Source organism: Gastrolobium bilobum, unplaced genomic scaffold (assembly GCF_033153095.1).
Source record: "Gastrolobium bilobum isolate Gb01-03AN ecotype WA unplaced genomic scaffold, APGP_CSIRO_Gbil_v1 utg72793, whole genome shotgun sequence".
NCBI classification, from domain to species: Eukaryota; Viridiplantae; Streptophyta; class Magnoliopsida; order Fabales; family Fabaceae; genus Gastrolobium; species Gastrolobium bilobum.
This window is the reverse complement of record NW_026899345.1, coordinates 20621-35118: the sequence shown is the minus strand read 5'-3', so window position 1 is coordinate 35118 and position 14498 is coordinate 20621. Positions and strand designations below refer to the sequence as shown.

The following is a 14498-nucleotide window of genomic DNA, read 5'->3' as shown; positions in this document are numbered from 1 at the left end:
TTCACTCGCACACTTCCCGGAAAAACTTCCCAGGAGGTCACTCATCCCAGAATTGCTCCAAGTCAAACACGCTTAACTGTGGAGTTCTTCTGATCTGGGCTGCCGAAAAGTAGATGCATCTTGTTAGTATAGGTAGTACCAATTAATTCTTATAAGCCATTCCTAACTGTATCGTCCCATACCAGCACAGTCTCTGGAATCCCTCTCTTTCGGGTGTTGATTCGATTCATTCATGAACCCCCAAGCTGCAAGATTTGGCATGAGCCACTCATTGTCCGTGCCCTTTCGCACCGACGATCACTCCCTGCCCTTGCCAGCTCTTGGGATGTTACATGCCCACCAGCTTCCGCCTGGTTCGTCCTCGAACCACACCGTACTAGAAGAGAGGCCCTGCTCTGATACCACTTGTAACGCCTGACCACTTGCAAGAATCAATGACTGTCCCCACAAACTAACACGAGACTTTTCAGTGTGCTTTGTCCTCACTCGCACACTTCTCGGGAAAACTTCTCAGGAGATCACCCATCCCAGAATTGCTCCAAGTCAAGCACGCTTAACTGTGAAGTTCTTCTGATCTGGGCTGCCGAAAAGTAGATGCATCTTGTTAGTATAGGTAGTACCAATTAATTCTTATAAGTCATTCCTAACTGTACCGTCCCATACCAGCACAGTCTCTGGAATCCCTCTCTTTCGGGTGTTGATTCGATTCATTCATGAACCCCCAAGCTGCAAGATTTGGCATGAGTCACTCATTGTCCGTGCTCTTTCGCACCGGCGATCATTCCCTGCCCTTGTCAGCTCCTGGGATGTTACACACACAGAGGCCAAAGACAGCAAAAGGAACACCCTTCCACCCTCACAAGGATCACACAAACAATGCACAAGTGTTTAGATGAAGGAACTAGCATCAAAAGTGATTACTTTGGCTCCAAAGAGGTGAAGGAAGGCACAATCACCAAGCACAAGCTGACCAGCCCCTCAAGAGTCACGTAGGATAGTGTATGGCCTAGGGTTTAGTGTCCAACTATTGTATTTATAGTCACTTAACCACTAAACACACAATATTAACTTTAATTACTACGCTTAGCAATTTAATCCCAAACTTTGGATTCTTAACCTACTCAATTTTACAAGAATTATCATATTTTTATTTTATTTTTCGGAGCACCTTTTCGGTAGGCGCTTTTCATAGCCAGTATCAGTTTCTGGCACCAGTTCTCATTATTTTAACTTGAAACTTATTTTACAAGTCCTACATATTATTATAGTAATTATCATGTACTTTTTATAATTTTCCGGGATACTTTTTCGGTACGCATTTATACCGACTAGCAGAACCGCTATCTGCACTTTTCGTCAGAAAAGCGACTTTCAGCATTATTACTCACTTACTATAATTATTAGAGCCTCAAAATAATTATTAGAGTCATTTATGGAATTATCTCATTAAACTTATAATTAACTGATTAATTTCCTTAATTAACGGTGCGGGTTCTTACTGCCGTCACCTCCACCACCACCACCATCCCCATCATTACCATCGCCGCTGCCCCTATTACCACCGCCATCGCTGCAGCCACTGCCGTCATAACCACCACCATTATCATCACCACGTCACTACCACCACCGCAACCACACCGTATGGAAAGGAAAGTGATGATCCGAAATTTTTTATATTTAATAGGAATTATTTTTTATCATATTATTTGTTGTGTTATCAAAACACAATTCTCATTCTCGGATTAAAAAATAGAACATGTTATCAAACACATTTTTTTTCTCAGAAACTGTTCCAAGGCACAGAAATAAAAAAGAATTGTTTCTTTTCAGAAACAATGCTAGGGAATAGATGTTTGTCATATACACCCACTGATTCAGACAATTTTCCACCAATTATTTACTCAATTTTATATTTTGATTCGACCAAACAACTGGTTTATTAGTTTTTCGAATTAGCTTATGTGGTACAATTCTTTTTCATGAAAGGTGATGAATGATATATGTTTAACAGGAAGGGGAAATGTATGCTATGTAGTATAAGACAAGGGTAAAGGATTTTTCTGGTCGATGTAGATAAGTTATCTCCGGTGAGCCCAAAACGACGTTGTTTTGGGGCAAAAATCAAAGTATTTTTGTAATTCTAATATATTGCAGGGTTATTTTAGTCTTTATCATTATAATTTGTTAATCTGATAACCCCAAAATGATGTCGTTTTGAGCTTACTAAAGATAACTTTATCTTCAGTGACTGAAAAAGTAATTTTCCCATAAGACAAAATCATCTCATGCACATATAAAAAATGAGTGAGACTCATTTCTTTTCTTTTTCTTTCTTTTCTTTAGTGGATTCTACTTATTTTATTTTTTTGTGTTACATAAGATAATTTTATCTCATACAATATGAGAAACATATTTCCTTTAGGGTGTGTTTGGTACAAGGTCATTTTTTAAATTACTGGGAAAGCTACATTGGTAATCATAAAATGTCATGTTTGGTACAAGGTAATCAAAAAATATTCCCGAACATCTTTGTTTACCACTATTCTGATTTACAAACAAAAGTCTCATTTCGAATTATCAAAAATAATATGGTATTTCACAAATCTCACTTCAAGGGAAAATGGAAAACAAATTGTGAGACAAAAATACCCTGCAGCACATATTGAAACCCAGTTAATTGTGCAAAAGAAATAGTGCACGGATGGTTACTTTTGTAAAATAACTCACATTCTCATGAATATTTCACAATAACCAAACATGGAGTCAGTAATCTTTATCTAATATTCCCTCGGTAATATTTTGACCAACTAAATAGCTTTTTGGTAACATTTCCAAAAAATTCATTTCCCAACCATATTTCGAGTAAGCGTGATTTCAGGATAAATATTTTTTTTTCTCTTGTACCAAACACTGCTTAACAGAAAATAAGACTAAACGGGTGGATATGTATAAGGATCAACATCATGATAGACAGCGTTTCATTTGGGTTAGCACCGCCAAAGAGGAATATAAAGGGCCAGAATGCCATTAAAGATCGAAATTGATGAGAATGACGAAAGAGATGAGGTTGAGGAAAACGTAGGAGATTGTAATTCTACAACTCTTTTAAGATTCTTTTGGGTCCACATTCCATTAAAAATCACACGAATGAATTAAGACTGCCAAATTGGTCATGAAAATCGGAACACCCTACTAATTAACTCTCTTTAATCATGTAAGCAGACACTATCCTTTTGATGTTGTATTACAATTTTTTTATTGACTTGAAAAAGGCACATTTTTTTTTATTTCTTTTAATATTTGTATAATTATATTTTACGTTTATTGTATAGGTACAAATGTCAATATCAAAAAATTATTAAATCTTTTATTGTTTTCTTTATTGTATAGGTGCAAATTATTTTTTATGAAAAAATGCATAGATATCTCTAAAGTTCACTTCAAAAAGTAGTCACTATAGACTTTTAAATCTATTTGACGGTTTTTTTTTCCCCCAACAAATTTACACGAAATATTTTTATTTATCGGAAAACATAATCAGAAATTTTTTATGAGAATTAATTAACATTTTATTGAACTTGAAATTGATGAATGATTTATTTTCTTTCTTTCTTACAAGTTTTAATTAGCATAACTCTGATTTTATAGGATTTACATAAAAATCATACACATATTTTTGGGGGGAATAGATCCTTTCATTTAACATGACTAAATCACGTTCAAAAATTAATTATTAATTGACAGATTAAAAATCACAATTTAAATAATAAAGTTCATAAAACAAAAGATGACAAAATTTATTTTAATTAATAATTATTAATCTATAAATAATTGACTGAGATTTTTCACATAAATCGATTATATCAAAATAATACAGGGAAGAATCCATTTTCACTGTGAGACGCAACTCAGTTATACTTTGTTGACCCTTTGTAGTGCAATAATCATTTAGAAAAGGAAAAGCCTAACCCACTTTTAATAACATTCCAATACTGATGAAGTATGGGCGGCGACGAAGGACCCTAATAATTCATGTTTGGTCGGTCTGAAAAAGATTGTTTCTTTGTAATGTTATGCTACTTTCTTATTTAAGGCATTGCCTTGCGAATTATCACTAAATGACAATAAATTCCACCTAAGAATGAGCTCATTGGTTCATCTATATCCCCAAGGAAACCCCTACCAAATGGTGATAGCTCAGTTGGCGCATGGGAGCTGAACAGGTGGGGGTGAGGGCATGTGTTCGAACCTCCCCAGTACCACCTTTGGGAGGGGTTTAAAGCCTTAATCCTGGACTCGCCCCGAATCGGACTATTCGCGAAGCGTTGAACCGATGGAATATTTCCAAAAAAAAGATGTTAACAAAAAAAAAATACGATTTTCACTTTAATCTCTTAAAAAAAAATTAGTCTCGTGGTTCCTATGAGATTTAAAGTGGACCCATTTTAATCCTTTTGAGGGACTAATTCAAAGTGGGTCCACTTTGAATTTTTTAAAGACCTCGGGACTAATATTTTTTTGTAAGGGATAAAGATGAAAACCGTACTTTTTATTAGAGATTTAAAAGGGGCTTTACTTTTTTTTCTACTTGTGGTGTACTTAATTCTCAGTTAGGGGTACAAATAGGCTAGGCTAGACTTTGATTTAAATAGGCCAAGCCTATGTAAAACACATTGGGTCTAGGATGACCTTTAGCCTGTATAGGCCCCAAATTACAAGTTTGGTCTGACCTATATTTAAAAAATAAAAGCTTTGGCCTAGACCTATTTGCTTGTTTAAACCTATTAAACTTCAACAATTAAAAGAATAACTAAAATAATATTACTTTATTATTCAAAATTATTAAAATAATAATTTTATTTATTTTATTTAAAATAAATAATATGATATAGACCAGCCTGTAGGCTTATAGGCCCGACATGTACAAAAAAGTCTATGACTTGTTTTCTAAATAGATTTTTTTAAAAGCTCAAACCTGTTCATTTTTACTATTACAAACCTGACCTAATATAAAACCGAGATAATACATTTACATCTCTATTCTCAATAAACCAATTTCCTTCTGTTAGGCAAGTAGACGAGCCAATTTTTTGAAGTTATATGTTTCAAAAAAAGACAAACTTATCCAGCTTGGATTACACCTCATCCTTGGGACTGCGTAGTTTGGCTCACCAACGTCCACCATCCACATCACCATTTTCAAAAGCATCAAATGTAAAGCTAAAGACTAAAGTTTGTAGGTTGTGGAAATTGTTTATTTTAAGTAATAAAAATAAAACTCCAATTAAGTCCTCCAACAATTTCAACGTACTAATTATTCAAATAATTTTATCACAGGTTGTTCCTTAAATATACAAAATAATTGTCAAATTTATTATTATGAAGGACAAAATAATAAATAAATAAATAAAGAAAATTTGGCAACTATCTCACTTTTGAAGGATTAATTAGTAATAAAAATATTTGAAAAACTAACACAATGACACACTTAATAGTATTCAATAATATAAATTCCTATACGAGGTTACCAAAAAACTTGCTCATTAGAATTTTATTTTGTGGTTTGGAAAAATGGTAAAAAATAATGTAACCGTAAGTTCATTTACTTATTTTATGATTACAGCATGATTCAAGTTGAGATTCGGGTTAACAGTTTCATATCTAAGACACCTTGTCAACTCTTCTAATATGTTAAAACTCTGGCCTAATTATGCATATCCATGTGCTACAGAACTTTCTTCATGTTCTGCTGGGATGCTTACTATATAGATTATCTAAAGCTAAAGTAAATAATTAGAGGATATAAACTTTGGACTTATTCCAAACTAACCAATCATAGACAATACGCTGTACTGAATATTCTCCCACGTATGATTGCTTTTGACAACTAATATTCCGCTAGGTGCATGAAACTACTTACATAGTTAAGAATATAAGAGTTGGGTACGATAACAAGCTAGTTGCACTATGAAGAATTCACTTCTGGATTATCCCTTGTGAAAGACCAGTAAGATTATTATAAATATTTTACACTGCACGCAATTAAAATAAAAATAAAATGCTGAGGTTCACTAAGATAATCCTAGTTCACTTACTAACTTTCATTAAAACTAAGGACATATAATTCCTAATGTTTACTATTAAGTATGGTTGTGAAGATGTACTCATTATTCTTATTAGTCACAGTTAAGAAATATAAAACTATTAATGAATTTTAGTCACTATTCTTTTAATAAAAAAGAAGAGTAAAATTCTAACACGAGATACATGGATGTATGCATTGTTCGTCTTTAATTTTAAATTTTTTTACGTAAAAAAATCCTAACACGAGATAGATGGATGTATGCATTGTGCTCCCTTTAATTCTAAATTTTTTTACATAAAGAGACGTGTTAGAAATACAATGTAAAACTATTCATGTGTGTATAACAAACAACTCAAGTTTTTCTGAGAGTTGATTCTTGATGTTTGCTAAGCAAGCCACTAGCCGATTGAAAAGTTTGGCAAACCAACAAATAACATTCAGAGTAGGATCCTTAACCCGACAAAAGCCAACCCTGAAAAGGAGAGAGAAATAATTATCCCTGCTTTCCCTACGTGACTAAAAGTATCCTATACTACAGCCCCGAGGATAACAAATAGAAATAGATTTATTGTTCACATAAAGTTAAATAGTATAACATGGCATGTCGCTGATCTATCAGTAGGACCATTGCACTTGTGGCCTGCTCTTGATATGTATTGGCATATCACTAGTGGTACTGTCACTTCTAAGGCACTTTAGTGACATTACCATCAAGTTTACTAATACACACACATATATTACTAAAACCGTCTTGATTACAAGTAACAAGAAGATCTGGCAGCGCATACAGAATTGAGCTAGCAATCTAAGCTTTAGGATATAAAAGAGTGAAGCAACACTACAAAAGATAGTCCGAGTTTGATTCACAATAATTCTTTATGCAATTTCACCTTCTACCAAATTGTTCGGGCATGCAATATGGAAACTGAAACTAATATTCAAGAAGATGCATCTGCTATGGTATGTATTTCCATCAAAGTTACTGTTTTGATGACCTGATTCTTGCAGACATGTATTTAGCTGAAGTAAATGTTTTGATTAATTATCTCTACGTCCCAAGTCTTATGTCTGTTACTGCTTGATGCTCCTTCAAAACTTGGTTAAGCAGTAATATTTCTTTTCGCCTTAGTTATGTAATATTTAGAAACATAAATAAACAGGTAATCTATAGTTGCTTTGGGATGTCTTTATCATAAGAATTATTTCCATGTATGTATGAGTATGCGTAAGATTTATTTATCATTAGAATTATTTCCAATCATTTATTTTCTTCATTAGTAATACAAATTTGATTCTGAAGATGCATCTATTAAAACAGGGAATTGTTCTACCCGAAGGCATGGACAAAGTCTGTGCAGAAAAAGAACAAGTTGATCACCATTCTGAAACACAAAGCATGGAGGAAGCGATTATAAAGCATACCAATTCAGAGGAAAAGATGACAACAGAAAGCAGCATAAAATCGACTTATGATATGGGAGAACTAGAAAAGATTCCAGAGTCACACTCTATTGAGAATTTATCGATCAAGTATGGTGGAAATATCATGCCAGAGGAAGCAAAAGATATCAAAGAAGCCACAGATGAGGAGTTACAAAAATCTGAAACAGAAAGTGATTATCTTCTGAAAGGTGAGAGACCCTTTCACTTTGTCTTTACACCCCCCCCCCCCCCCCCCCCAAAAAAAAAAAAAAAAAAAAAAAAAAGGAAAAGGAAAAGAAAACAAACTACACAATTTATTTAAATCCCTTGGAATATACTAGCATTAAAAACTTGTGTTCTGAACAAACTTTAGCCAACCCTGTATATATCCTCATTAAGCAGCTTGCTGCAGTAAAAAGTGTGTTTCGAAAATTCAGCAAATTACTTTTTATTTTAGTCTTTAGTGAACTTCATTTTCACCAAGAAGGAATTATAGGCATTCCAAAAATTAGATCTTCATCATATATTTAAATCCCTTCAGTCAATAAATTTTAGCTGTCATATGGAAATGGGAGTTTTCAATTTCTAAAAAAAAAAAGAAACAAGTTGTACTATACGAAAGTAATGTATGCGGATAATAGCAATATAAATTACTATAGTAATTCATTGCGCTGATCAGTAGCTTTATGTGGCAATAGAATTTTCCAGTTTTTGGGACAGACTATTTACAATAAAGAACAACTTCAGCCACCTCTGTGGCGATGATACCAACAAACATCTCATGTATAATGACAGGTGTACCTGAGGATGAATCCACGTCAACATTACCCAAATTGGCAATTGACCAAGCTGAGACGGCTGAAATAGGCTTTGAGAAAGAAACACTTGAGGAAGAAGAATCAACAGAGATCGATAATAACCAGTGCTGTAGGCCACAAAATGAACTTGAGCAAAGAATTAAAGCTTTTGAGGTTAGAGATTAATGCAGTTATTAAGAAAATCTTCTCATTGACAACTGCATACTCTTATACGCACATAAAATACTCATGCTTATGCATCCGTACAAACAATCAAACATATATTTTCTTCATTGTAATACAAATTTGATTCTGAACGCTGCACATTAAAATAGGCAATTGATCTACCCCAAACCATGGGCAAAGATGCTGCAGAAAATGAACATACTGACCAACAATCTAAAGCAACCAGCACAGAGAATGTAATTACAAAGCATTCGTATTCAGAAGGAACGTTGACAATGGAAAGCAGTACAAAACTAACTTATGATGAGGAAGAACCAGAAAAGATTCCAGAGTCACACTGTGTCGACAATCCAGAGATCAAAGATTGTGGAAAACTCATGCCAGAGAAAGCAATAGACATCAAAGAAGCCACTGAACTGGAGTTACAAAAATCTGAAACAGAAAGTAATTATGTTTTGAAAATTTACAAATTGCTCTTTTTCTTTTATCAAATTTGATTTGACATCCTAGAAACAAATACAAGCAGTTTATCCTTCCCGCAGAAAGAAAAACGAAGACCAACATGGATTTTGAAATCTCTTGAAAAACAAATTCTTTCGCATTATTAAAATTAAAAACTACTATATTAGGATGAAAGACTCAACTTTATCCAACTTTGTTAATGATAACATGTTAACAATAATTCTATGGCCTCATTAAGCACCTTGTTGTGGCAGTAGAATTTTCAAAAACAAAAATTACCTAGTCAATCTTGTGTCAATGATTGCATTCAACATCTCATTTGTATAATGACAGGTGTGCCTGAGGATAAAGCCCTGTCAACTTTACCAATTACAGCATCTGTCCCAGTTGAAGCAATTGTGAAAAGCATTGAAGAAGAAATACATAAGAAAGAGGAATCAGCAGTGACAGATGCCGAAGAGGGACAAAGACCAGAATATGATTTTGAGAAAACTAAAGTTCCTGAGGTTCGATACCACCGTGCATTTTCACGGTTGCCCATCATAATTATCTATCTGGGCATGCAAACAACCAAGTATTTATTTTCCCAAATATAATTCAATTAAGTTCTGACACAATATCTAATAAAACAGGCACTTGATTTACATGAAGCAACAGACAACACCAGCAAGGAAAATGAAAAGAAAGATAAAAACCAATCTGAATTGCAGAGTGTGGAGACATTTGTGGTAATGCATCCAAATTTTGAAGGACCAGAAACCACAGATATAAGCCCAAGGAATAATACTGAAGAACTTGAAAAGGATCCAGCATCACACACTAGAAATAAATTAGAGATGAAGGATGGTGGGAATATAATACAAGAAGAAAAAGAGATGGAACTCAGGGAAGAAGCAAAAGATATGCAGTTGCCGAAATCTACAATAGAAAGTATGTTCTGAAAATTCAACAACTTTCTTTTTATTCTTTGGTGAACTTCATTTTGATCTTAAAAGCAATTACAGAACTTCAGTTTCCAAACATACAAATTTCAATATGCTTTTTCAAATCCTTTGAAACAAAACTTTTTGCTATGATATGGCATTGAAAGCTTTCTATTTCAAAAGAAAAGATATAATTTGTACTAAACAGAAGTACCCAATGTGATTGATAGCAATACCCCTTGCTACAATAACTCGTTCACCTTATAAGAAGCTTGGTGAGACAATATAAATCCGTGTTTTTGAGACAGTATATCTATCAGATGAACAAACAAGAACTAGTTTAGTGAACTTTGTACAGATGATAGCCGTTAGAATATTAGATATGATACGATTAGATTTGATTAGATATGATTGGATTCTGTCTTATCCGTAAATAGTCTGACTGTATTCTGACTGTATTAGGATTAGGTTTGGATTAGGTTTGGGCCTTACACTTAAGCCCATTAGGGTCTCTATATATTGTAACTCCCTGACACAGATCAATACACAACGTATTCTTTTACATTTAACTTGGTACCAGAGCTATTTCGTTCTGGGAACCCTCGCTTCCGCTTAGAAATCTTGTTCTTCGCTTTAAAACCTAAGCCCACTGCTTAGGAGTCATCTTTTCTTTGTCGTGCGTCCTTCCGGTAAGACATCAAAGGCTGTAAGTCCTCTCCAGGCATCTTCTGCACGTGTCCACATCCCCAAACAGTCACCGGAGCACCATCAGCCACCGTCAGCCACTGTTCAGGCTGCCGGAGTACTTTTCCGGCGAGTTTTCAGTCTGGAACGAACGCGAACAGAACCCTCTCCTCCCGGCGACCTGCTCTGTGGAAGTCCGGCCACCATCGGAGTTGTCACGCGCTCTCACGCGCCTCTAGTCTTCTCTGCGCGTGGGCTTCACGCGCCACCTTCTGCCGGCGCGTGAGCACTATTCCGGCGGCTTTTTCCGGCCGGTCTTGGACAGAGAAGCTCGTCTTCTCCTCCTCTTTCTGGATCTGTGGTTGGTTCTTTGTGGGTCTGACTTTTTGTGCGCACCTCTTCTTGATTGGTGATCAGGTTCGTTTCTTTTTATTCGGTTTGTATCTTTGTGATTTGATACTATGGCAGCAAATCCTCCAATTCATTCGGAGGTCAAGTCTCCATCTCCTCCTTTGAGAAATTCTCCCAATATCATCTCTACCAATATTGGGTCCATTACCTCTTCAAAATTGAAGGGATCTGTTAATTACAAGAACTGGGCCACCTCTGTTCGAGTTTGGTTCTTTGGACAAGGATATGGGAACCATCTCACAACTAAGTCTACTGATGTCCCTAAGGAGGACAAGTCTGATTGGGAAAAGATTGACAACCAGCTTCTGAGTATCCTCTGGCAATCCATTGATCCGATTGTCTTGGATATCTTTTATTCATTTCAAACTTGCACTGAAGTGTGGGAGGAAGCAAAAAACCTCTACACTAATGATGTTCAGCAGCTCTATTTCATCATCTCTCAGTTTATGGAATTGAGCAAATCATCCGACATTCAGATGGAGACATATATTGGCAAGAGTCGCTCTTTGATGCAGGCATATTTGGATATGCTGTCTTACCCTACTGATGCTACTGCATATCGGAAACAGGTGGAACGTCTCTTTATGGTTGCCACACTTTCTGGCCTTCCCGAAGAATATGATAATGTTCGTGATACTATCTTGACTAGTGGGGAGCCTGATCTATCCATGACGTATCAGCGTCTTCTGAATCTGAATAAGAAATCTGCTCCTGCATCGTCTTCTGCTGTTGATTCTACTGCTCTAGTTTCCCGTACTGATTTTCGCGGGCATATTGGAGGTGGACGTGGTCGTGGTAGAGGCCCAGGAGGACGTAGCCCAGGAGGTCGTGGCCCAGGAGGTCCAGTCGGACGTGGTCAGCGACCTCGTTGTCATTACTGTCAGCAACTTGGTCATTATGAGGAACGCTGCTACACCAAGTATCCTCACATGCGACCTTCTTTTGCTGCTAATGTAGCTCAATCGGATACTGCTTCAAATGGTTCAGTCTCTCTCTCCTCTGAAGAATATGCAGCATTCCAGGCCCTTCTCAGGAAGTCCTCTCCTCAATCTCAGGCCTCTGCTTCAGAAACTGGTAATCCTGTTGCTTGTGTTTCTCATTCTGCATCACTTAGTCCTTGGATATTTGACTCAGGTGCTACTGATCACCTCTGTGGTAATAAGGAACTCTTTTCTTCCCTTACATATTCTAATAATTTACCCTCTTTTACTCTTGCTGATGGAACTAAGGCCCCCGTTCATGGGATTGGACAAATCTGTCCAACCTCCTCATTGACCTTGACATCTGTCTATTACATTCCTCACATCCCTTATAATTTAATATCGGTTAGTAAATTGATCAATTCTCTTAATTGTATTGTCACATTCTCAAACCATTCTGTTTCTGTGCAGGACCCGGGTACGGGGAAGATGATTGGAGTGGGCCGTGAGTCACGGGGTCTGTTCTACCTTGATGTGCCGAGTCCTTCAGTTGCTTGTTCTCTCACAGAATCTCCACAGCTCATCCACAGTCGTCTCGGGCATCCTAGTCTTGCGAAATTGCAAAAGATGGTTCCTCTTTTATCCGTTCTTCAAACTTTAGATTGTCAGTCATGTCAGCAAGGAAAGCACATACGCTCCTCCTTTGCTAATCGAGTCAATAAACGAGCTGATGCTCCTTTTTCAATTATTCATTCAGATGTTTGGGGTCCTAGTCGTAGTGTGTCTATTTTAGGTTTTCGGTATTTTGTCACCTTTATTGATTATTTCTCCCGTTGTACTTGGATTTATTTAATGAAAAACCGTTCTGAGTTGTTTTCTATTTATCAAAAGTTTTCTGCTGAAATTCATACTCAATTTGGTGCTTCTATTCGTATTTTACGTAGTGATAATGCTAAGGAGTATGTTTCTGTTGACTTTTCTCACTTCTTAGCCACACAGGGTACTTTACACCAAACCACTTGTCCTCACACTCCACAACAAAATGGAGTAGCTGAACGTAAGAATAGACATCTCATTGAGATTGCCAGGACTCTTCTTATTCACATGCATGTTCCTCTTCACTTCTGGGCTGATGCAGTCCTTGCTTCTTGCTTTCTCATCAACCGCATGCCTTCATCTGTGCTTAATAATGATATTCCTCATAACTTATTGTTTCCAGATGTTCCTCTTTTTCCTCTATCCCCACATGTTTTTGGTTGTACCTGTTTTGTTCATGATCTCACTCCTGGTAAGGATAAGTTAACATCCAAAGCCTTTAAATGCATTTTTCTTGGTTATTCTCGTCTTCAAAAGGGTTATCGCTGTTACTCTCCTGACCTCAAGCGTTACTTAGTTTCCGCGGATGTCACCTTTTTTGATCAACAACCCTTTAATTCTATCCCATCTCCATTGTCACAGGTTGATCATGTTCTTCCTGTTCCTTTTTTTGACTTGTCTTTGCCAGATGCAGGTGCTTCTACTCCAGATAAGCAATCACCTATTGCTCCAGTACCTAAGGACCGTCCACTTCTCACTTATCAGCGTCGTAAGACAGTACCTCCAGTCGACTCGACCCCTGCTGACTCATTGCCCTCTGCAGTTGATTCTTCCCCTCCGGATCCTTCACCAGAGGCTCTTCCCATTGCTCAAAGAAAAGGTACACGTACTACTCGTAACCCTTATCCTCTTTATACCTTCTTGAGCTATGATCGCCTTTCTCCTCCTCATTTCACCTTTGTTTCTAGTCTTTCTTCTGTTTCTATTCCTAAGACCACAGGTGAAGCACTTTCTCATCCAGGATGGCGCCAAGCGATGCTTGATGAGATGACCGCACATTATACCAAAGGCACTTGGGACCTTGTTTCTGCTCCTCCAGAGAAGTCTATAGTTGGTTGTCGCTGGGTGTTTACTGTGAAAGTTGGACCTGATGGCCATGTTGATCGTCTCAAGGCACGCCTAGTTGCCAAGGGTTTTACTCAAATCTTTGGCCTTGATTATAGCGATACATTCTCTCCAATCGCTAAGATGGCGTCCGTCCGCCTATTTCTTGCCCTTGCTGCTGTTCGTCACTGGCCACTCCTTCAACTTGACATCAAAAATGCCTTTCTTCATGGTGATTTACAAGAAGAAGTTTACATGGAGCAACCACCTGGTTTTGTTGCTCAGGGGGAGTCTGGGAAGGTATGTCGTCTTCGAAAATCCTTATATGGTCTCAAGCAGTCTCCTCGAGCATGGTTCAGTCGCTTCAGTTCTGCTGTACAAGCGTTTGGCCTAATTCGCAGTAAAGTTGACCATTCTGTATTCTATAGGATTACATCTCCTAACAAGTGCATCTATTTGTTAGTCTATGTTGATGACATCATCCTCACCGGAAGTGATCAAGACGGAATCCATCAGTTAAAACAACATTTATTCAGTGCATTTCAAACAAAGGACCTTGGGAAGCTGCGTTACTTCTTGGGAATTGAGGTGGCGCAATCTAGACAGGGCATTTCTATCTGTCAAAGGAAGTATGCCTTGGATATCCTAGAGGAGACTGGTATGTTGGGGTGTAAACCAGTTGATACAC

At 36.9% G+C, this 14498-nt stretch overlaps 1 protein-coding gene across 1 annotated transcript; it reads left to right on the top strand.

The window, feature by feature from the left end:
* The first annotated feature begins 6988 nt into the window (after nucleotides 1-6988).
* LOC133289775 (uncharacterized) lies at nucleotides 6989-9548 on the top strand. The gene is made up of 5 exons (XM_061487773.1): nucleotides 6989-7045; nucleotides 7404-7716; nucleotides 8303-8478; nucleotides 8640-8934; nucleotides 9286-9548. The coding sequence occupies exons 1-5, from the start codon at nucleotides 7004-7006 to the stop codon at nucleotides 9546-9548; spliced, it is 1089 nt and encodes a 362-aa protein (XP_061343757.1). The 5' UTR covers nucleotides 6989-7003.
* The last annotated feature ends 4950 nt before the right edge of the window (nucleotides 9549-14498 follow it).

What these genes read in the sequence shown, in the direction of transcription:
- LOC133289775 (XM_061487773.1), top strand. Translation starts at nt 7,004, where the DNA reads ATGGAAACTGAAACTAATATTCAAGAAGATGCATCTGCTATG. An exon ending in AAGTGATTATCTTCTGAAAG is followed by an intron (nt 7,717 to 8,302) that starts GTGAGAGACCCT and finishes GTATAATGACAG; the next exon opens with GTGTACCTGAGGATGAATCC. An exon ending in AAAGAATTAAAGCTTTTGAG is followed by an intron (nt 8,479 to 8,639) that starts GTTAGAGATTAA and finishes ACATTAAAATAG; the next exon opens with GCAATTGATCTACCCCAAAC.